Below are 25,105 nucleotides of genomic sequence, written 5' to 3' on the forward strand. Positions count from 1 at the left end.
GAGAATTCCAACCATATGGTGAGGACTTCAAATCTAGGCAAAAATTCAGAGAAAAAAATCAAGTTTAATATTGATTATAACATTTATTATAAAGCAGTCATTGAAGGAAGTTTTCTCCAGCAATTGTGTTTATGTGTGTGTATGTGAAATGGCCTTTACCTAGTGTCTAGTGTGCTGTAAGAAACACATTAAGAGGATTCCGAGGAGAGTAGATGTTTGATTACTAAAGAATAAAAATAGGTAGCGATTCACCAATTTACTGGATAGGCAGATAATTTTTTAACAATCATATCTAAACTAGCTTCAAATTTCACCTAGCTTGCTTCATAACTCGGAACAATTTTTCTGCCCTGATTCTAATAGTTTTAACATAGATTTTGGGCAAATATTTATATTCTGCATGACCAAGAACTCCAATTATCTGAATAAGTGGCGTTTAGTGATCGTGGTTCCACAAGCCCCACCACCCCCCATCTTTACTGCCACCTGTCCATACATTTGAGCGCGAGTGCGCGCGCGCCACACACACACACACAGCATTTACCCCAAAATAGTCTAAGGTTCAAAGCCCAAACACACCCATGTCCCATGGAACGAAGGGTACCGAAACACGGAAAAGAATTTCTGGCTAGGTCAGGATAGGACAGTTGCTGGACTGGAATTCGAATCTTTTTCGTTTCACAGTCTTCCCGGGCGCTAAGCTAGAGAAGTCTTTCTCCGCGGAAAAAAGAGCTAGCGCTTTTTCAACCCAATGTCCTTCTGGTCTCCTTGTTACACTTCCTTCGTTCCCACCTCAGTTTCCCTGGCTCTGCGGGGGCACACACCAACTCCGCTCCTTCTCTCAACTTTCAAACTTATTTAGAGGGTATCGAAGTTTCCGCGCAAATTTTGCGCGCAGTTCCCACGTGCCTGCTTCAAGTCTTCAACTTTCCCTATTCTCTTTCTCCTGGCATCTGTCTGAACTTTTGCCTCTGCACTTCCTGGCAGCGAACCGTGGGGACAAAGCGGAGCTGTGAAAGGGGGTGGAATAATCGTCTCGACCCCGAAACTGACAAGTTGCCCCACTCCCGCCCCCTCTCGGTAGATCCTCCCCCACTGAGCGTTCATTAGCATAAAACTGGTCTGGCTGGGGACAGGTCCCGCCGCTGCCTCCGTGCGCGCGCTTTGCTGGGCTGGGGAAGCCAAGGCACAGAGTATCAGGCCCGCTGAGCATCTCAGTGTAAGTGTGCACCTGATCGCTGCGTAAGCTACTAACCTTTAAGAAAAGAAAAGAGAGAGAAAGATAGAAAACACTTTGGAGAGAAAGAGACAGAGAGAGATCGAGAGACAGCGCGCTCCGTCGCTTTCCTTCCCAGTCTCTCCAGTTGAGCTTCCATTGAGTCTCGGGCACTCGGTCACCTCCCCCTACCAAGGAAAACCTGCTGCTGCCCTCGCATCTGCCCCGGGGCCACCGTACCCCTTTATTTCCTTTGCACACTCACTCGCTCACACGCAGACACGCGCACACATGCGCGAACACACAGACCCCTCCCCTCGGCGGGCTTCCCCTCCCGGCTTCGGAGCTCAACTCCCCGGAGCTCAACCCCCCGGGAAGGCCCGGATCTCTCAGCCTCGCGGGTCGTTTCCCTCCCGACCTCACGGTGCCCTCCTCTGCTGCTGGCCTGCTCCCTCGCCTTTCCCAGCGGGCCCCTCACCCGCAGCGCGTCTCCCCGCTCCCCGAGCCCTGCGGGGCAGGTCACGACCTCTCCCCGCCCCCAGGACGCCGCTCGGCGCCACCGACCAGCCCCTTCGGTGCCGTGAGGCTGGCGAGGGAGCCGAGGTCCTGGGGAGCGCACGAAAGCCGGCAGTATCTCTGAGAGGGGTCCCCAGGCACCGGCGCGCCCGGGGCAGGGGGCTGTGGCTGCGGCTGCAGGAAAGGCGCCGTCCTCCTCCCGCTAGTCCCCTACGCCCTGAGGCTCAGAGTTCCCGCGTCCCACTACAGCTCATCCCCGAGACGCAGCGGGCAAGGGGGCGGACCGGGCCGAAGAGCGAGGTCTGGGCAGGGTGAGGTGCCAACTTCTCAGGGGGTAGGGCGCGGCGGGTGAGCCCGGAGCAGGGAGATGAGAGGGCCGCGCTTGCAGGGGCGCGCGGCTCGCGGGCGCGCGGAGCGAGTGGCGCCGGGAAGGGAGCGAGGGTAGGGCGAGCAGGCGGGTGGGAAGGGGCGCGGGCGGCGGAGGCTACCCCTCGCTACTCACCTTGCGTTGGTGCAGTCATTGTAGAGGGTCTCGAAGTCCTTCCTGGAGATGAGTTTGCAGCGGTTCACTCCGGGCTGGATGGCGCCCAGTCCCCTCAGGATGCGAACCTGTTCCACATTGCACACCACCGGCGTGATCTCCAGCCGCTTCAGCTTGGTGTAGACCGTGTGCAAGCCCCCCACCAAGTGCTTCAGGAACAGGTCGAAAGCCTGGGGCAGGCAGATCAGCTCGCAGCCCTCCACGGTGAAGGAAGCCACTTTGGCCCCCCTCAGATCCACCATTTTGCACTCATTATTCTGGGGGGTGTTTTCCACTGGGGACGGGGTTGAGTACACGGGTTTTCCGGGGAGGGGGCCGCAGCTGCTGCTGCTACTGCTGCTGCTGCTACTGCTGCTGCTGCTGCTGCTGCTACTACTGCTGCTGCTACTGCTGCTGCCGGTGCTGGCGTTGATGGGGGTGCTGGAGGCGACGCCGCCGCCAGCGCTGATGCCGCCGCCGCCGCCGCCGCTGCCGTTGCTCGCGGCCGCCAGGCTGGGGTTGCAGTTGCTGCCACCGCCGCCTCCGTTGCCGCCGCCGCCTCCGCTGCCGCCGCCGCCGCCGCCGCCGCCGGTAGAGGTGACTGTGGCCGCCGCCGCCGCCGCCGAAGCGATGGGCTCCGGGCGGAAGAGAGTTGGCCCAGAGGACGCCGGGGGTCCGATGGAAGGAGCCGGAGACGAAGTCGCCGAAGAGGTGGAGGTGGTGGTGCCAGAGGAGGAAGCAGACGTGGAGATTGGGGGTTGAGGGGGGACCAGCTGGGTCGGTGGGATCAAAGCCGCCGGCACTGCCATGGTCACATATAAGGGGAAACAGACGGAGGAGAAGCGAGGGGAAAAGTTGCCACACACCCCGGGAGGGGAAGGGGAAAAAAGGGGGGAGAAGGAGCAAGGGGGGCAACAACAACAACTCCAGGAGAGAACGAGAAGGAGAAAGGGAGAGAAGGGGGAGAAAAGGAGGTGAAGGTGATAAAGAGCGAGCGCAGGAGGGGCGAGCACGAGAGGCGCTCTGGAGAGAAACGCACAAAAGTGTCCCGCAAGTCGAAATGCGAGTCCTCTCCGGGGGCTGGGATCGAGGGCTGGTTTGGGGGGGTGGGGGCGGGGGCGGGGAGGGTCGGCTGTTGTTGTGTGGGTCCCGCTCTAGCACAAAGTTAAGGATGAAGGTGAAAAGGAGGAGGTTTGAAGGACTTGGGCTCTCCCCGGCAAGTACATTGATCAAAGATTGAGAGGGGAATGACAGAGAGAAAATGAGCTGAAAAGTGCAGGCTGCCGGCTGGACGAGTTGTTGTTGTCACACGGTGCAGAGGGGAGGAGCTCCGGAAACTTGAAATACCCTTTGAAGCCGCAAAAACCTCACTCACTAGTATTAACCCAAATTATCCAACCAGGAACTCGGAGCAGAGACTCCGAGAGCGCGAGACACTGGAGAGGGAGCGTGCGAGGAAAGGAGGAGGGGAGGGGGAGGATACGGAAAGAAACTGTGGGAGGGACGGAGAGGAAAAGCCGGGGACTCAGAAGTGGCGATCGGAAAAGGAGAGGGAGATCTTCCACTTCTCTTCTGTACTACCGTTAGATTGCATGTCTCACATTCCGTTTCGTCCGCGGCTACTGGTAATTTTTTCCAAAGCATCTAAACAATCGCCTGCTAACTTAAAGACGAGCCAGAGCGCCCCGAGCTCTCTCCTTCAAGGATTTAGGATCCATCTCCACGCGTTTTGGCAATGAGATAGAAAGGAAAACACAGCCCCCACTTCATGATTATTCAGAAATTATTTTGAGGAAAATTCACATGTAAGCAAAACGTAATGTTCTTTTGCCTCTGATTGTTTGATTTCTCTACTAAATCATTTATTTATATAAAGATAGTGAAAATTCCAGGGCAGTTTTCAAGTGGTGGGAAGAAAGTCAGTCCGAAATCGCTTAAGAATAATGGAAAGCTGTGTATTCAATTCCCTATTTCCTAATAGGCTGTGGAAAGAAATCCTTGCCCTGATGTGCATGATTTAGAATACCTTCACTGTCGCCCCAAAAGCAAGTCAGAAATACCTGTTATACTTAGAGAGATCAAGGAGATAAGGCATACTTGAAGATTTAGAAAGTGAAAAAAGGCTTTTCTTACTAAAACTCTATTAATTAATTCACCTGTCTTACACAGTAACCAACTATCCTCATTGTCCTTTAAGACCCAAAGCCAGTTACTAAGGTGTTTTTTGGACAACACAATAGTTTTTTTTTTTTTTTTTTTTCATGTTTGAAAAGTGCTGCTGTAGTTTTGCAAAGTCCTTTCCAATTTGTCAGTAAATAAATGTTTTGTAAATAATGAGAAGAACAAAAACAGCTCACTAGTTGACTTGTAAAGACTTGGGTAGCTGTGCTTAAAACAACATGAGGCTGAGTTTAGACTGACTCTTCCTCCTTTACTTCCTCTTTCCTTTTCTTCTGTTTTCTAACTTGTTGCATCGAGCTATTTATTCAAGGATTTTTGACTAACATGATTTGAACATAGGTCAAACCTATTTGCTGCTCATATCTCCAAATATCTTCAATTACGTAGGCTTTGAACTGGTCTACACATGTTCAGTAAGTTGTTAAGATGTGAAGCAATGCTTTAGCATTTGACGGATTTTTAAAATAAACTATTAGTAGCAGGTTCAGAATGTTGGGAAATTTTAAAATAAAATTTTCGCCATTCTGGTGTTGAAATGATCACACTTCTCTTTACCATTTTAATCTTTTGAACTCTGAATTGTAGTGTCGAAAAGTGCAGGAACTGTCTACCAAGAAATAGAAATATGACACTATGGACTAATTAGTGTACGATTATGCTAAACTTTCTGGGACATAGCAGTTAAATCAGGAGGCTTTCCTGGGAGATAAAACTTCAGAAAGTTGATTGTTGCAGAAAAGTCCATAAACTTCTTCAAGGACTGCTGAAGCTTACACAATTGTTTGGCCTGCTTAATCAATGTATTTTAATATATTCAGAAATAATTTTTATAAATGTTTTAGCCTTCAAATTTGTTATCAGGTAAAAGTAGGAATTCAATATATACCACGTACACCAAAACACTTCTGTAAGTTGTTTGCTTGTTTTAAAATATATTACTTTATTAAGACATGCCAAATTAATATGTTAATGAGGGGAAGGGAAAAAGAAAGTATTAAGCCCTGAAAAGCTCATTTTATTTTGGAATTTCATGCCTGACTTTAATAAATTTCGATATGGTTTTAAAAGACTAAATGATAGTTTCACTATGGAAAAATGGGCATCTGCCATTACCATTCTCATTTTTTACATTTCCTTAAACTATCACTCACCCAATACCTGTCACATTCAGAAGCCACAGACAGGAGGTAATGATAGCAGACCAAGCCATAATCCCATCTTGCTTCGAAGCAAACTCCAAATTTTCTACTACAAGGAAACCCTTGCCTCCGAGCACGTGCTCCACTCAGATACAGGGCTTAGAGACATTTGTCCCTACCTGAATGAGAGTTCTCCAGCCTTCCTTCCCCTGACCTCAGGTCTCAAAATCAGTTCAAGGAACCACCACTTACTCCTTTGATCAAACAATAGGATTAGAAAAGGCATATAGCACAAATTAAAATACGTAGGGAAAAAAAAGCCTTTAAAAATTCGAAGGTTTTTATCTTTTTTTCTTTCTTTCTTTCTTCCTTTTTTTTTTTTTTGAGTTATTTTTCCTTTTTGTTATTCAAACAGTTATTTAACAATAGCAGATAAATCAACTTAGAGATTCCCAATTCTCACTCCATTGCATTTTTAGCTTTCAGAGCTTTTGTCTTGCTTATTTATTGTTTTACATCTTCGCTTGTTTCAGGTCCCCTCTCTCCATCTCATCTTCCCCAACCTTCACTCAATTTGCATAAGCAAAACTCAAAGTACTGTAACTGATATTAGAAAATTCTCCCTGTGTTTTGTGAAGACGTATTGTGCTGAAATCAATAAGACTGTTTAAAATTCAAAGACCTGCAAATCGTTCTGTTTGTCCTTTGATAGGGCCTGTGCTGATTAAAATGCTACCAAGAAAGCTTAATTGCTGCACTAATTAAGAAGTCTTTAATTTCTTTCCTAGGATATCGTTTGAAGCTTAGCTTGTACCAGTTCAGGGAAGGTATTTTCTTCCCTCCCTCTGCCCCCTTCTGGCCCCTCCCCTCCCTTTCCCCCCATCCTCCCTCCCCGCCCCCACCCCCACCCCATAACGATGTCCCTACGAATGGGAACTAACAGAGAGAGTGGTCTCAGGTCTCACCATCTATTACTTAACAAAAATCGGCACAGGATGCAGAGTTCAGTACAGTATGAAATGCAGTTTTGAGAAGAGCTGTAAGATTGCAAGACACAGTAAGAAAATACAAAGTAGCTGTTGCAGCTAAAGTCCCGCTGAATACCTGGATGACAACAGGCACGTTAGCCCGATGATGAGGGCATCCTATTTGGTTAAGAGGGGCAGTAACAGGGAAATGAAACAGGGACACATAAAAACATACTTTCAAAACCTGTGGTTTAAAAAGAAGAATAAATCTGTAGAAAGATGGACTTAGAGTTGGGATTTGGTAAGTATCATTTTATTTTATGAGTATGAAAACATGAATTCTATGGGGATTTATTTTTGACCTTTTTTATAACCCAGGGAAGCATAGCACTGTATTACATCCATTCCATTCTTAACTATTGACCTATTTTATTCACTGATTTCTCAAGTGGGGAAACTGACTAAATGATTTCACAAAGCTTTCTCTGTAATCAATAGTCATTTTTTTAGGTTTATTCATACTGCATTATAATTCTGGTAAATGACTGCAAAGCAGAAGATTGTAAGAAAGATACAAATATTGACAAAGCCAGCATAAGTCATGTCTTTAAACCTTAAGAGTTTCAATATAATAATTGATATCATTATTTGAAAAGAAGAAATGCATATTTCATAGCATATAAAAACTAAAATGATGGACTAACTTAAAAGCAATATATACCTGAATGTATTTCTTGAATACCTCAAATTTTCCTAAAAGCTTTAAGTATCCTCTTTATAGCATCACTAGGTGAAACAGACACAATTTGGGCATATGCAGAAATGATAAGAAGAGAAGATTCATTGCAATTTTATTATTTTAATTTTTTTCCAAGTTCTCTTAGAAACATGCACAAAAACATACAGATGTATATTCCAGATATAGACTGAATCCCTTTCAGTGACAGGACAAGGAGATAAAATGCTTAATAGATTCAAAAGGAGATTTACCATTCTGAGCACGACGTCACTCTAATTATGTTTACTCTAATTGAAAGCAAGGTTTTTTGGAATCTGAAATTACTTTCAGATTTTTTTTTTAAATAATGCAAGTAGATCAAATGTTGATCACAAGCATTTCAATCTTTCAAAATGTATTGGAAAATTAAATGAAAAGTGGAGTTTGGTACAAACAATGCCCCAGGGCAAAAAACAACTAACACTAGATTTTCCAGTCCAGCCATAACACAAATCAATTTGAGCACACTTCTATGGCCAGACTGCCAGATTGTTATGACTGCTAATTCACTCAATCAAAGAGTGCATTAGCACACCCGGCACAAATAGCTTTAACAATAGAGTGCATTTCTCAACAATTCCAAGATATATCACAATGGAGAAGTAAAGAGGAAGATCATTTTTACATCTACGTATTTACTAATGGACCTTGTTTCCTTAGGAGAAAAAGAAAAAAGATCAACTTCAAGCATACGTTTATTAAAGAGCTATCAAAGTTTGGCAAATCTAGAAAGATATCAGGGTACCAGTAGTTCACGGACTTTGTTAAACGTTTCTCAGGAGAGAATCCAAAATTGATGTTTGCACTTCAGTAGTAAATCATTGAAGATGGGGAAATTATGCCAAGTAACTCTCTCAAGCCTTTTTAACTCAGACGCACAGCCTCCTCAATCAGCTCAGCAGATAAACCTCAACTACCTTAAGCAAAGACTTCCTTACTTTTACACTTTCAGTCCCTGTCTCCCCACTTTTCCTTCCAACTTCTGACTTTTGGTGGATCTCACTTCCATACCCTCCCTCACTTTTCCACTGCCCTCCCTCTCCTCAAGAACAACAAATAACACTTAAGGATGCATTCTCTAATCAAACACAGATTGCGTGGTGGTGAATTACCCAAAGGGCAAAAGGTGGGGAACTGAAGGTGAACAGATCATAACTTGATGCACTCAAACTTTATATTGCCAACTTTTATTCTTAATAAAAAAGTGGTTAAAATGGCTGTAAATAGCTCTGCTCTGCTTTACAGCATGGAAATGCATGGATCGTGTATATATGCTTGCTGAATGCATAGTAATCGTCTATTCACATTCCCCTTTGCATGGTTCCCATAGACAAATGGTGCAGTTTGGCACCACTATTAGTCCCTCCCTAACCCATCTTCATCCCCTCTTCTCCTGGTCCAGAACGAAGGTGACAGGTGGCAAAAAATACTTACTGGTCATGGGGTACATTCTGAGAAATATCTAAACTTAAACTCATATTGAAGGGAGAGGGTAGTGGCAAGAAGAATAGTTACACATATAAAAAAATTCATCCTGGAATTGTTTCCCTCACTTCAAACTGCATCATTTCTATGACACATGGTCAACTTTCCCTGATAATGTAGTTATACTTTCCTATCACTCCTTACTCTCAGTTAAGTGTCCTCAATTTCATCCGTAAGTTGGTATTAAGGGCTGCGCAGCCTAATATTCAATTAAAAAATATAAACACATTGAGATGATTGTAAAGTCGGATTGTAAAAGGAAGCAGCAACAAGAGTAACATAAATTGAGATTAATTCCCTTCTTCTCTTAAATCAGATCACTGTGAGAGGAATGGCACACTCGATTGAAATAAGGTCAAAAAGTCAGACAGATATTTAAATCCCTAGTTTTGTAATAAATATTGTACCTGTAACTGTACATTTTAAAATATGAAATTTTCTAATTGTCATCTTTTTTTCTCTTTAAATAACCCAACCCTCACCTTCCTCTAAAGAACATCAGTATTAAGGTATATGAATTACTCAGGAGACATAGTTAAGAGTGGGGAGAGGACATATAATCTGTTATAGCATAAAAATATGTTTAATATTGAAGCATATATTATTGTGTATTTTTTCATCGTTAGGAGAAATATAATTTACTTGATTATAGAAGTTTTTGTTGATTTCCTGTATGTTTTGTTGTTTTAACTTATTATCTTGGTCCTTTTTTTCTTTTTCTGTGCTTAAAAGAAGAGGTCATTGTCCAACAAATAGCCTATAAAAATTGTTTTATTTGAAGTCAGAAATTTCATGGATTGTTAGAAAAGAATAAAGTGTTTATTTATTTATTGCCTTTCAGAACAAAGAGATTTTTTAAAAAGTTGAAAGAGGAACAATTGCCACCTTCTAGCCTGAGATCTTGTATGTCAAGTTTCAGCCCAGAGCAAATTTTTACAACAAGTTATAAACCCCTGTAACAGAGGGTTTATTATAATGGAAGTGCTGACACAACCTTAACTATAGCGTTGTAAACGGCTATGCTATAATATCCATTAAGCAGAAAGAAAAATAAGCTGGCTGATCAATAATTTATACAAAGAGTACCAACTGCAGACATAATAACTGTAATGTTTGCAAAGCAATCTCTCTGCTCTCCAGGCTTAACAGTAAACGCAAACTAGCAACGCTGTTAATTTCCAACTCCTACAGATAAGAATACAAACAAATTACTTAAAATTATATTTTGCTCAACATTTAGCATGCCTCGATGGGATAAAATAAAATTTAATTATGATGCAACTTGTGCAGGATGCAAAGCTGTTTTGTTTTCCAGCACATTTTATTATGAAAGGACATTCATTTGAAACATCAATTATGGGGAAATAGTATGTTTCAAGGAGTTGACTTGGGTCAGGCAGGCTCTTCTAAGAGTTATTCAGACATGGAAACAGATTGACACTGTTTAACTTCAAAGAAAGTTACAGGGTTTTACAGAGCCACAACCTGAAATACAATACTGCATGCTCTGATCCAAGTCAACTGTCAGTAAAAACACACCTTGTCATTAGAGTTCATGGGAAAAAAGACATTGGATTGGAAAATGTGGACATCATTAGTATCTAGTGAATCTAGGAGTGCTTATTTAATGTGAGTCTCGTTTGCATGGAAACACAGTGTGTCATCTCTATGTAATAAACATAAATCATAAAATGTGAGCATCATTTTGTTTTCTGGAAAATTTTAAAAGTATATATTTTAATAGCTGTCCATATTTATTATTGCCCACTTTCCACTTTTTCTAGTTTCCACATACGTGGAGTGTGTTATTTTGATATTTTTATTTTCATTGGTGGCTTTTAAAACAAGAAAAGCATATTTGACAGGAATTCAAGAAGAGAAGAATTGAAGGATCCTAAATTACCCACTATGCGTGTACTGGAAGTTGAACCAGAGTTTACATTTCTGAGGTTCATATCTCCATCAGTCTTTTTGTCTGTACATTTCCTGGTGGTGGGATTAGTGGGGAGTGTGGAACTCAGTAGAACGAAGAGACTTCGCTATCAGAGTTGTAAAATGGTATATTACCCTGTGAGCAATTGCACTTGGAAAGGAACCAGTAATTTATATGAGAAGTGTTTAAGATTGCCTGCTCACCCAGTGATCCATGCCAGGTCAGTTCCAGTAATGCTAGAAAACAAAAGGAGGTGCACATCACTGGGAAAGAGACACCTTATGCGCCTTAAGAGCTTGTGAAGGGAAGCACTAAAATGCCGTTTTCTCAAATGAACTGATCATTACCATTTAAAATCCTGAGAGCTGTGGGACTGGGGAGGAGAGAAGGAATTTTTCTTTTGATTTAACAGGGCTCTGAAGTACTGGTTTTAAGGGGGAGGTGTTTTATTGTGATTGTGTCTTAGCCCTATGCTTCAGCAAAGGTTAAGTCTTGATAAAAAGATAAACTTTTAAAACAATGAAATGGAAAAAGACACAATGGTTCTGAGAATGTACCTGGCCCATTTTAATCTTAGAAATTAACTGTTTTTAAAATAATCAGTAAATAGTAAAGTAACCCTCTACTGCTAATGTTTATGCCAGGTTCTAAATTGTTAGTATTCATTTTCCCAGATCAACCCTGACTCCTCAGTTTTCAGGAGAAGACTGGGATACTGGCAGGGTGTTATATAAGAAAATACTTCCTAAGAATTCTTTACAAACCTCTTTATTCTTGCTTAGCATAATCCAAGTACAAGATCTGAGTATACTTTTTTGGGAAGAGATTTTAATACTGTCATCTTCAGGCACATGCTTTTCCCATACGCTTTAAAATCATTTTAGTTTTTGAACCAGAGTTCAGTTCATTCAAACATCCAGCATATCCTCATAATATATTCTTTCATATTTGGAGAAGAAACTAAATAAAATGACTATTTGACTGAGTCAGAATTTATAATTCACTGACTGGCTCAAGACTCTGCACATCCAGGAATCTTTGCTGTTTTATTCCTGTGTGTTGTAATAATTTTCACTCTGCATTCTGATGGGAGAGACAATTATCTTATGTGTTTACACTTGTTGATATGTTTCTCTTCAGGTGGTCTCAAGTCATTTCTGTTCCTTTGGATATCCAGTATAATGCTTAGTGCTTGTGGGGTGCCCAATAAATGTCAGCTGGGTAATTAAAAACTGCTTGTATGTTATGCCATCAATTTCCTTTGCCCCCAAATTATGTAAACTGCTACTTCTCCAAATGATATATTGTTTGATTCAGACCAAGATATTTGTAAGTAGCAAATTTTAGATATGCTCATTCAATTCTGTCTTAATACACAATGAATTTAGGACACTTCTTGGGGCAAAAATTGAGAGATGCTAATCAGCCGGGTCTCAAATAGCTGGAGAAAGAAATCTTAGGCCTGTAACTATGGCTTGTATTTGGGACCCATTTAGAAAAGAATTTTCTTTTTTTAGTCATCAGAGGAGCCATTAGAGTCTTCCTCAAGACTGAAAACATAAGTGAGAGTGTGTCTTGAAGTGCTGCAACAGAGGATGAGGAAAAGATTAGCATGTGAAATTCTACCTACCAAATGTGAGTAAGCATGGATATGCAATACTTTGTAAAGTTTTTTTACGTAGCATCACCATCACTTTAGTGTACATAGCAGTCTCTGTTATATAGAGCATACTTACTTTTGTGCACCTACCACATACTGGTTGCTGAGGAGGTAAAGGAGAAAAGGCATTCATCCTTATCAACCTTTACTGTACATTATTTCTGTTGAGTCTTATTACCATAACATTGTTGAAATTTTGCGTTAGTGGAGCCTGGAAGATCATCTAATCCTAAGTTCCAGATCTCATGCTACCATTTCCCCAGTGACCATGCCAGACATCACAAATTGTTCTCCTGTCTTTCCCTTCAAGATCTGAGGCAATCTCAAAAACACTGTCAGATTAGAAATGCAGGCAGCCTCTCACTGTGAGCCCAACAGATTCATCCCCGTTTATCACTCCTGATCTTGCAAAAAAGAAAATTGACAATTAGCAGTATAGAAGAACGTCCTTTTGTACTCACAGCTAGTTAAGGCTTGAGTCAGGTATTGGTTTAAAATCAAGTCCTCATTGATTTGCTCTCCCAACTACCCTCAAAGGAAACTTTCTGAGGTAAAAGGGGGGAAATATTTTTATTTCATTTCATATGTAAAGGAAATGAAAAAATAATAGCACCATTGGATCTAAACTCACGATTCTCTTATTTCTATTCCTGTATAACAGATCTCAGTTTGCTCAAATAATAGAGCTAGTGATGTGTTCTCAGTGGCTACTTAGATGAAAGCACTTATGTGCCTTAGTGCAACATAAGGGGGATGAAGGAAACAAACAAACACAAAACTTGTGAAACTACTGTTATTTCAGGGACAAGACTTTTGAGATCTTGAGAAATACTTCACTTGTATGTGATGTTAGAATGTCAAGCTGCAAAAGCCTTGTGGTTCTTTGACTTTAATGACCTGGTTTCCTTTGGTTAGAAAATGGCAGCGTCCACCAGTAAAAGTCACCTGTTGGAGTGCGCTGCAAAATCAAACATCGAGCCAGCAGTTGATTCTATAATTTTTATTGTCTCTTACCAACCTCAGTCTGCTTTCCATATGGGACTATCCAGGCTCTTTCTCTGATCTTTTTTCATCCTGATTTCAAGAAAGGTCACTTTCTACTTGTTTCCCAGATGATTCAGGGATCACTCACAGCCCTTCTTAACAGAGCAATCGCATGCCCTCCTGCTGCCACATTTAAATAGTCTGAACTGCATGGCTTTTTCATTTACTCTCTCTTTAGAGTGAAGCTGCAAAGTAAGGAAGACTTGAATGGCCTTCCATCTTCAAAGAAGTGCCTTGAGCTCTGGAATGCAACAAAGTGGGAGAAACCACTAAACACCAGGAAATGTCAACAATGAGGGGGGAATGCATGGGCAGGTGGATAGAGCATTTCTAGGCATTTTCTCAGACAAGGCAACCAATTCAGCTCAACAAGAAAATGGGTCTTTTTCCCACAGAAACTAATTTAACTGATTTTTGAAACACATTGATAACAGCATTAGCATAAATTTAAATACATGCTTACCAGGCTGTTCTTTGTTATGTTGTTATGCAAGTGACTTGGTTGACAAATTAATAATTGTGATTACTAAATAAGAACTAAATTTCCAATAATCTGAACATTTGGTCCTAATAGGAAGCTTTAGGCCTTGACTTATTAAAGCATTAAAAAAGATGTAAGGTCAAACTAATTTCAGTAGCTAAAGTGTACTTATACTTATTTGTAGTGTATTTGAAGCTAAACTTAAAAGAAAGGATAAATGTTCCCAAATGTTTTATGCCTATGGTAGCAATTGGTAGTTAAATTTGTTCTAAGCACACAATATGAAAAGAGAATAAATAATTAATAATCTATAATTGATAAGATTCATTGTAAATATAATAGGTATTAGATGGCAAATTCAGCAACTAAAAAATAGTATTTTATATGCAAATGTGAAGAGACAAACTTATATCTTGTATGTTTCTTTTAACCTTAACTTTCAGGAATAATCATCATCAGTATCTTGATAAGTTTTCTTAGGCAAAAAGTCAAAATGTTCTTCTAGTAAATCTGAATTTACTAGCTTGTTGAATTTCCACAAGAAGCCCCCTAATTAGGAATTGTCAAAGGTAAATACATAACGTGTTGTTTATAAATCTTGATATTATATATGTTAATATTATTAGCTATTATAAAACATAAGGCATTCAAAAATCAACATCAGATTAATCTTATATGTCAAATCCTCTAAATGTATATGGCACTTAATTTATAATGAAAAAAATTTTAAAGAACAATTTCTATGAATATGTACTTACATTTTAGAATATAGTCTTTTATTTTAAAAATATAATCACAAAATATCTTTTACTAATTTAGCTACGAAGAAACAGTTTCAAGGAATTGCTTTCTATGCTGCACAAACACACACACTCTTGCACACACACATACACATGCCTATTTTCAGAATTTTCCAAATAGCAATTATTTTCTTAGATTTATAGTCTATAATGCCTGGCATTTTTGGTATCAAAAAAAATATACTTTTTGTTTCCATTTAAGTAATTTTAGTCTAAAAACACTTGCTAATCATAACTACACAGCAAAGGTTTGTTATGTAAACATTTTACTTTATTATCAGCCTTTGTTTTGCAATACAATGCTTTAAAAATATCCTCTGTTGTATAAAGGACATTGTTGCAAAAAGGCAGCTCAAAACTTGTCCTTCCCTTCCTTTCATTGATCTGTTGCCTCTTAGGCAATATGAACAGCTGTCTCCAGCTCACCCACAAGCAAGCTGAACATAATAATAAGGTAGTGTTACTGGCCTGAATCTATGAATGATTATACAAAGGGTGCCAGCTCTTTTTCATTAAAGATAAGGTAACAAAGATAACATAGAGAAGAAAACTGGTTAGCAAAGCAAGCATGTGCTTCTGCCTTGAAGATTTAGTTATTCCTCTGGTAACCACTGAGTTTCTCTTTCATTGGGTTTCCAATAAGGTGAAGGTGCCCTCTGTAGGAGACTCCCAGTAAATGCCGCTTTTTTATATTTGGGTGACAAAAGGCAAGTTCTGCCCCCCACCTCCAATTTGCAAATAAACAAATAAATAATCACAGAACTCTGTGTGAGCAGAAGCTTGAACTCTATGAATCTTAGAGAGAAATTAGTATAAATCCCACAATGATCTATGTAAATGCGGTTGCTTGTTCAAAATGGGAGAAATGGAACAGTGAGCAAGCTGTACAGCATGTTGGTGTTTAATATTTATTGACACTGTGATATGTTATAGGATCAGCTTTATAAATTCAGAGGTGAGGCAAAAAGAGAAACATAGATGGTCTTTGGCGTAGTTGAGTGAAAAATGGATCTAAACAGAAAAATCCACATACAGAGAGACACATTCACCACCTAATAAATATACCTCCCCAAAAGGCCTTCTTATCTTCCCTTCTTATAAAGGTTACCATAATGCAGATTCATTATCAGTCCCACTGGGTAGCATATAGCTCAGTAAGAAATTGCTTTTGTTAGCATGCTCATAGAAAGAGATTAGCTATTTCATCAGATCTCTTGGGGCTATTTGAAATTTTGGGAATTCTGTCTGTAATTTAAAATGGAAGTTAAAGCCAATGCGAATAGACTAGGGAAAATCTCACAAATTAAACCTCTCCATCTGGAAGTTTCTTCATCACTCATTGCAAAAGTACAAGCTGAAATCGCATTTGTTACAGGCAGGAGAGAGATTTCATCACTGATGATGCAATTACAATTATACTAATGTTTTAATAATTAATATTTTGGTTGCAAAGAAACATTTAATATGGAAATGATAAACAGTGTTTTGGATTTTTTTTGTCTTTATTAACTTTGCATATTAGTTAGATTTTATCACTGAAATCATCTCTTATGTACGTTATTTAAACTATGACTTTAGCCTCTATGGAATGTGTGCAGGAGAGTCTAGAATCACCTGTATTACAAGTTAGGGGATGAACAAGTGGGCATGGAGGCATAAGAGAAGAGGGATTATTTGCATCCTCTTACCTATCAGAATTCATTTATCCTCAGTATCTGCTCAAACAAACATCCCCTTCTTTGTCAATCCATTTTCCCATATCATTGGCCACTTAACCTCAACAACAACATTTTAGATTACTATGTACCAAGCACTGTGTGAGCACTGTCCTAGATAGTTTATGTGGATTATCTCATTTAATCCTCATAATACATAAGAAAGGCAATTTTTCTTATCCCAGTACGAAAAAGAGGCATCTAAAGTTTGGCTGATTACATTACTTGCCCAAGCCTACTCCACAGCCTGCTTTCTTTTCCCCAGGGATACCACTCCCTTCTGACCTCACTTATTTTCTCACCTGATTGTTTTTCACATGTTCAGTTTATTTGTGCTCCTGTCTTCCTAATACAACTGCCTAGTGAATTCCCAGCCAGCAGTGACACAGCTATCTGCCATGCTACTTATGACTGAGCATTGCTAAAGACTCTCCCACAGTTATGCAGAATTGTATCCTTAATTACTTACGACTCTTAGTTGCAAGCTTTAAAATTTAAGCTAGTTTATCTTGAAAGGGGCTGAATAAGCTCACGTCATCACATCAATAGAAGTCAGGGCTCCAGTTGGTCTCAGAGATGATTTTGATCGGAGAGTCAAATGTTTCCTCACATCATCTCTAATTTCTGAAGACATGTTTGTCAGGGTATCTTCTTCAGTTCATCAGTTTAGGTTCTACACAACTGGATTCATGGTTTCTAAGAGGAATCATGCACACTGCTTCTAATTCCAGCACCCAAGGACACAAATCCAAGGAAAAACTCTTATTGGGTCACCTTGGAACAGGTGCATATTTCTGGATGAAGAAATTCATCAAGGGCATTATCGGGTAGTGGTTAAGAATGTGTGGAATGCCGCTGGGTGTGGTGGCTCACACCTGTAATCCCAACACTTTGGGAGGTTGAGGCGGGTGGATCACGAGATCAGGAGATCGAGGCCAGCCTGATCAACTTGGTGAAATCCTGTCTCTACTAAAACTACAAAAATCAGCTGGGCGTGGTGGTGCATGCCTGTAATCCAGCTACTCAGAAAGTTGAGGCGGGAGAATCACTTGAACCTGGGTGGTGGAGGTTGCAGTGAGCCAAGATTGTACCACTGCACTCCACCCTGGATGACAGAGTGGGACTCTGTCTCAAATGAATAAATAAGAAAAGAATAGGNAAAAAAAAAAAAAAAAAAAAAAAAAAAAAAAAAGCGGAATGTGAAACCAGATTCCTGGAATGTAAAACCTGACCTATATGTGACTTGGGACAAGTTTTCATCCCAGTGCCTGAATTTTCTTATCTGAATAAAAGGGAATAATAATTGTACCTACCTCATTGCATTGCTAGGATGATTAAATGAGTTACTATGCAGAGCTTAGAATAATGACTAGTTCTGAATATATTAGTTATCAGTGATTATTCAGGCCTTAGGATTGGTTCAGTTTGGGGAAGATGCTCACTCAACTCAATCAGTGTGGCCATTGAGGCAGAGTAATTTAATAGCATTGGAACTCAAATTTGAGGGAGATTCCTAGCATGGGAGACTGAGAAATTTTTCAGAAGTAAGAGACTTTTCCAGGGAAGAGTACAATCAGGAAGAATGTATGATCACATATAAGAATGGAGAGCCATTCAATCATCTTTTTTTATGTGTCCTTAATCAGCTGCATTGCCCCATCCTCTCAGTGATAATTCCAAAACTTTCTCGAACACTAAACCCAATTCCTTAAACAAGAGATGGGTATTCTCTGTTGAGTCTTCCTATCACAAGAGGAATTTCTTGATTGGACTGTTGCTAGGATCTCTGAGCTGACTCCCTTTTCCAGTCTTTCCCTTCATCCATCCACATTATTTCCAGATTTATAGTGGAACTTGAGGGTAACTTTTTCAATATAAATCTTGAATATAGGACATGCAGTCTATATACTAAAATGCTTCAATGGTACCCCTTCACCTCCAGTATGAAGTTCAAATTAGGACTGAGCCTGACCTAGAAGACTTTATCTCTTCTGTTTTTGTATTTGGATACTCTCCAGGTCTAATTTTTATTTTGTTATTATTATTTCTGCTCTGTGGCCATTTGTTGACCTGTTTTAGATAGCTAGCTAGCTAGCTAGCTGACAAAAAGAAATCAATAACTAGTTTGCTAGGGCTACAGTAACAAAATACTACTCACTAGGTATCTTAAGCAACAGAAATTTGTTTTTCACAGTTCTGGAGGCTAGGAGTCCAATCTCAAGGTGTCAACAAGTTTGGTTTCTTCCGGAGGCCTCTTTCTTTGGTTTTCAGATGGCTACTTTGCTGCTATGTCTTCACATGGTCTTTCTTCTGTGCATGCCCCCAGTGTCTGTAATAAGGACATCAGTTAGGTTGGATTAGGGCCCACCCTAAGGACCTTGTTTTAACGTATTTACCTTTTTAAAGGTCCTATCTCCAAATACAGTCACATTCGGAGGTACTGGCGGTTGGGGATTCAACTTATAAATCTTGAGGGAACACAGTTCAGCTCCAAGTATAACTTTTATGTTAGAAAGTCTAAAGTGCTAAATTTGTCACATTAAATCATGCTACTCTTCTAGTGAAAATACTCCAATTGCTCCTAATTAGACTTTGAACAGCACTCTGGTCTTTTTCTTCATAGCATTATTTGCAACGTTTAATTTTACCTTAGGTTGTTTGCTTTTTCATTGTGTGACTACACCCACTGGTAAGAGTTCCTTTGGACCATTTCTATTTTATTCTTTATTGTATTCTCTTTCTAGTACAGGGATTGAAATATAGACATTGCTCTGTATTTGTTGAATAAGAAATGACCTACTTCAAGTAGTGTGACTATACTACTTGCTATTTCATGTGTCTGGGGTTTGGTTCTGACCACATCCTCCAATATTTATTTGTTTACCTAATACTTTTTTTACTCTTTAGGACATTCCTCCAAGAAAGTAATACATATGTACCATGGAATACTATGCAGCTATAAAAAAGAATGAGATTATGTCCTTTGCAGTGACATGGATGGAGCTGGAGGCCATTTTCCTTAGCAAACTAACACAGGAACATATACTGCATGTTCCCACTTATCAGGTGGAACTAAATGATGAAAATACATGGACACATTGTGGGGAACAACACACACTGGAGCCTATTGGAGGGTGGAGGATGGGAATGGGGAGAGGGTCAGGAAAAACAACTAATGGGCACTAGGCCTAATACTTGGGTGATGAAATAATCTGTGCAGCAAACCCCCGTGATACAAGTTTCCCTATTGTACATGTACCTCTGAACTTAAAAGTTAAAAAAGAAATAAAACATGAATCTCCAAACCAATGAAAGATGTAACCATCCCACTTCTATGGGATACTTACCTCTATTTTTTATTTGTTATCATATGGTATTGGTCTTCATTAATTACAGGGAACAGGTATCAATCATCTTTTCATTTACAGGGTTTAGCATATTACCTAATATATGACAATTCTCAAGTTGAACTTTGCTTTTTGAGAAACAGTTAAACTCCCCCTGAATAGCCAGATAAATTTTAAATGAATAAAATATCAACATATAAATGATTTAAATAATTATATTCTACCTCTTCTTTTAAGAACTTTCCTGATAATCTGAGTCTAAACAGTTCTTTTTTATCATTTATTTTATCTACTGTGTAGCTATGAGTAATCCATTGTCTTGTAAAAATCTATTAAAAGTATTGCCTTGAACTACTATTTCCATATCTAGTCATTTACATTTCGAATGAGTTTGTATCTCATTTTTTAAAATCGCATCAGCTAGAGAGTAGGGAATTTTGCCTTATATAATATAGGAAAAGGCATATATGCATATAATAAGCATTTGTTCATTGGATTCAATTTGGATAAATCTGAAGCATGTGTAAATTCAGAGACATTTCAAATATCTAGGCTACTATATCAGTTAGTCCATTCTGCATGAACATACAATCCGGAACTTAGTGGCTTAAAAAAATCACATTTGATTTAGCTGATTCTTTTGTGGAAGGTCAGGGATGACTCTTCTCATCTGGGTCAGCTCAGCTAGTTTGTGTTTTCTGTGAATGCTTCATGATTTGTCTAGTCATTAGCAGATTGCCATGATAATGGGGCTAGGTTTTCACCAGGCAGTTGTGTTGGTTGTGAATCTTGCATATGTTAACCGGTGGACATATGCTGCACATTCTGTAGGTGCTGTGGACTGAATTGTGACCTCTCCCCCAAATTCTTATGCTGAAACATTAACCTTCAATGTGACTGTATTGAGAAATAGGGCTTTTAGGAGGTAAAGTTAAATGTGATCATAAGGATAGGGTCCTAATCCAATACAATTGGTAGATTTATAACAAGAGGAAGAGATTCTCTCTTTCTGTCTCTGTCTCTGTCTCTGTCTGTCTCTCTCTGTCTCTATTTCTCTCTGTCTCTGTCTCTCTTGCATGCACCAAGGGAGGCCATGTGAGAATACAGTGAGAGAACCATCTGCAGTCAGGAAGAGAGCCCTCATTAGAAACCTAATTGGCAGTCACCTTGGTCTTGGACTTTCCTTCCTTCAGAACTGTGAGAAATCAATTTCTGTTAAGTTGCTGGTATTTTGTCATGGCAGCCAGAGCAGACTAAGGCACCAGGGTATATACCTAAGACTGGACTTGATAATGAGGTTTGCACATTTTCAAACTTCTTAGATAGAGTCAAGTGGTTTCCCAATACTTCAAAAATTGTTCAATATTGTTTCTAACATCTGATACTATAAAACTTTTGAAATTTTGCAGCCAGGGGAATATGAAATGGAAGCCAACTGAAGCTTTAATTTATATTACCTTATTACAAAGATTGATGTATATATTTTTTCCTATGCTGTTTGGCTATTTGAATTTTCCTCTTCAGTCAAGTGTCTGCTCTTTTGTTCATGATAAATTATTTAAGCTACCATTTATGTTTTCTTTTTGATGTACAGAATTTATGTATTCTGAATATGTTAAAAATATATTCCATCAGTGTGTGGTCTGTATTTTCACATTATTTGTGATGGTTTTTGATGAGCAAAAGTTCTTTATTTAATATAGTCAAATTCCAATTTTTCCTGTATAGATTTCTCTGTTTGGGGCTTGCATAATAAATTTCCCTATCCTAAGAACATAACCTCATTCTCCAGATAATTTTTTTAATTTTTTTTTTTTTCTTTATAAGTTTAAGTCTTTAATACTCTGGGAATTGAGGAGTTTAACAGCAGAGATGGCGGGGTAGAGGGAGGAAGCAAAAGGGTGTTTGTTGCTGCTGGCATCTAGTGGGTACAGGGCAGGGATGCTGCTAAGCATCTTACAGTGCACAGGACAATCCCCCATGATGAAGAATTATCCACATCAAAACGTCAACAGGGCTGAGGCTGAGGAATCCTTGGAGTAGTCGTTTGTGTAATACAGCCATAATCAGTATTCTTACATTCTTTATGTGTGCTTAAAAAGAAAGCATATCCTACAATTGCAAGTGTAATTGGGTTCTGTATTCTATGTGCTTCTTTTAGTTAACCTTATTAATTTTGTGGTTCAAAGATTTCATAATCTAACTGATTTTTTTGACTACATGATTTATCTTTATGGAGAGAGCGGTGCTAAAATCTCTCTGTGTGTGGATTAGTCTAGCCCCTCATAGTTCTGTCAACTCTTGCTTTAAATAATTTGAAGCTCTGTTTTGAGGTAATACAAGGGGAGAATGCATATGTCTTTCTGGTGAATTGAACTGTTTATCATTTTAAGTGGTTACCGTTTTCTGTAATACATTTTTAATTGATTTTGTCTAATATATCTTTGTAAATACAGTTGACATTTTATCTTTTAATATTAATTTGTTATAACCTTATTATATGTTTATGTTTTCAGTGTACTTACATTTTAGGATATCTTTTGTAAGCAACATGGAACTTTATTTCATTTTAATTAATTAATTAATTAATTTAGAGACAGGGTCTCACTCTGTTGCCCAGACTGGAATGCAGTGGAGCAATCATGGCTCACTGCAGCCTTGACTTTCCAGGCTCAGGTGATCTTCCCACTTCTGTCCCTGCAAGTAGCTGGGACAACAGGGCATACCATTATGCCCAGCTAATTTCTTTGTATTTTTTGTAGAATGGGATTTCACCATGTTTTCTAGTCTGGTCCCAGGCTCTTGGGCTCAAGCGATCAACCCTTCTTGTCCTCCCAAAGTGCTGGGATTATAAGCGTGAACCACCGCATCCAGCCTTCCCTATATTTAAAGCCCAGTTGCATAGTCTTTGTGGTTTAAATGAGTCACATAGTCTATTTACATATATTGAAATCATGAATATTTTTGTATTTACATCTATCATCTTATTTTGTGGTTTTATTGGTACCACTCTTTATATTTTGTAGTTTCTTCCCTTGCCTTTTAATATTGACTCATGACTCAGCTGAATCATCCACCACTGTGATGGTCACCAGATAGTGTTCACCTGTTTCTGCTTTTCTTTCTACATTTATAAGTTGTTATTCTATTTTAAGAAGAAGTTTTTTCTTCTACTGAAATCAATACTTTGTTTATTTAAAGTATTGTATTACCTTTATTATTCTTTATTTTCCTGTTGATATTGGCCCAAATTTGTTGTTCAGTTGGAGTCTGTTCCATCTGACTCCTGCCATTTTGGCATACCCAGGTCATTCTTAGGGAGTTTCTTAGGTTCTGGCTCAGAGTCCAGGTTCCTTTTGTGCTTTTCATGCCATAGTCTTGGAATCAGCCATTTCTCCAAGGAACCTGGTTCTTTTGAAAGATTATCAGAACCAGTATCAGGACCAAGAGTCAAACACATTAGTAGAATGTAAAAATATATTCAACAAAATAGAGTTACAAAAAATGTATTAGAGAAAGTTAAAATCACTTAAAAATGATCTAGTGAAAATACTTTTCGCTAGAAAAGACTTAAGACACCAGGATTAGGTATGCCCATTGCTACGTGTACTTCATAGCTTCTAGGTTCTCTTAGTAAACAATGTAAGAAATAAATGGATGTATGTACATATTTCTAGATAAGTAAATAGGAAAAACATTTGTGTGTGTCACACGTTTGTATCTATTCTATATCCATTATTTCAATCTACATCTATTATCTATCTATCTATCCTGTGAATTTATACAATATTTTTACTTCCAATACAATAATGTCATCATGTTCATTGTACTTAGTTTCCCCAATATCTGTGTTCCTGACAGTGAGAAACTTGACTTTCATTATCCTCAATATATGTAATTATTTGTCTAATTTCCTTGTATGTAACCAATATCCCAAACTTGCTGGTCATCTGTTTGAACTTGGCCAATTTGCTCTCTCCTTAGCCTATGATCTTGCCATAGCCCCTTTGGTTGACTGCCTAAGCAACTCCAGCCCTTTCCCCACCTTCTAAGCCTCACTACATTCTCTCTCCTCAGCTCTATCAGTCTCTGATACTTTCTTAACTCCACCACTTCTTCTCAGCCCTGCTCTTGTTCCACAAAATGGGAAGGAAAGAGAAAAAGGAAAAGGACAGCAGTGTCCTCAAATTGGGAGCTAATGTTTATCTGAATATTTATTTATTTATTTTAAGTCAGAGGTTCACTCTGTTGCCCAGGCTGGAGTGCAGTGGCACAATCTCTGCTCACTGCAACCTCCACTTCCTGGGTTCAAGCAATTCTCATGCCTCAGCCTGTTGAGTAGCTGGGATTACAGGTGTGTGCCAACATGCCTGGCTAATTTTTGTATTTTTAGTAAAGATGGGGTTTCAGCATGTTGGCCAGACAGGTCTTGAATGCCTGACCTCAAGTGATCCACCAGCCTCAGCCTCCCAAAGTGCTGGGATTATAGGAGTGAGCCACTGTGCTCAGCCCCTATCTGAACATTTAAAGACCCCCAGGTGAAAGCAGGTTTTAGTACCCTGCTTCTATCTCAAACATCCCTTTTCGTTTAGTTAATAGTCTCACAGCATCTTAGTTTCTCACTAACTAGTGTGGATCTGTTTAAGGAGACTTTAAAAATTTATTTTAACCAGAATTTTTAGTTGTTGTCAAAGGGTTGACCTGGGTATTTTTCTACCTACTGTCAGAGACAGAAGCTATGGTAAACATTGACATGTAACTTCTGAAGTTTTAACATTTTAAACAAATAAATGAATTTTGAAATAAGTCTTAGGTCCTAGTTCCTTGAAATAGGGAAAGGAGATTCTATGAAGCTTAAGTGACTTTTCCAAGGGTGCATACTCACAAATTTGAAATTAGAATCCAAGTTTTTGCATGTCTCTTGACTTTCAAACTCATGTGCTTTCTATTTTAACTGCAGAAATAACCAGAGTGTTATGATTGCTGGAAGAAGGAGAATAAGAATAGAAAGTTATTCAAGATATTTTCCACTTCAAGTTACCAGAGTCACTTTCTTTGATTTGCATATTACTTTTCCTTATTCCACTTTATTGGAAGAAAGTGTTTCTATGCCTGAAGTGGAGCTTAAACGCACCACTTGCTGGGCGCGGTGGCTCAAGCCTGTAATCCCAGCACTTTGGGAGGCCGAGGCGGGTGGATCACAAGGTCAAGAGATCAAGACCATCCTGGTCAACATGGTAAAACCTCGTCTCCACTAAAACTACAAAAAATTAGCTGGGCATGGTGGCGCGTGCCTGTAGTCCCAGCTACTCAGGAGGCTGA

At 39.6% G+C, this 25,105-nt stretch overlaps 1 protein-coding gene and 1 long non-coding RNA gene across 4 annotated transcripts in view; one reads left to right on the top strand and one right to left on the bottom strand.

Annotated features, from left to right (window-relative positions):
• The window catches only part of DACH1 (dachshund family transcription factor 1), a 397,753-nt gene extending 394,056 nt beyond the window's left edge, over positions 1-3,697 (bottom strand). The window contains exon 1 of one of the 3 annotated variants that reach the window (XM_037736788.1): positions 2,235-3,697. In XM_037736788.1, coding sequence (XP_037592716.1) covers positions 2,235-3,061 — 827 coding nt within the window. In that variant the 5' untranslated portion in view covers positions 3,062-3,697. The remainder of the gene's footprint in view (positions 1-2,234) is intronic. The other 2 variants (XM_037736787.1, XM_017523619.2) reach the window with 2 other exon arrangements.
• On the top strand, positions 1,130-17,364 carry LOC119470389. Its single transcript, XR_005199278.1, has 3 exons — positions 1,130-1,219; positions 12,254-12,371; positions 13,619-17,364. It is a non-coding gene; the product is annotated as an uncharacterized LOC119470389 (long non-coding RNA).
• Positions 17,365-25,105: the final 7,741 nt, after the last annotated feature.

Source organism: Cebus imitator, unplaced genomic scaffold (assembly GCF_001604975.1).
Source record: "Cebus imitator isolate Cc_AM_T3 unplaced genomic scaffold, Cebus_imitator-1.0 Scaffold29, whole genome shotgun sequence".
Classification (NCBI taxonomy): domain Eukaryota; kingdom Metazoa; phylum Chordata; class Mammalia; order Primates; family Cebidae; genus Cebus; species Cebus imitator.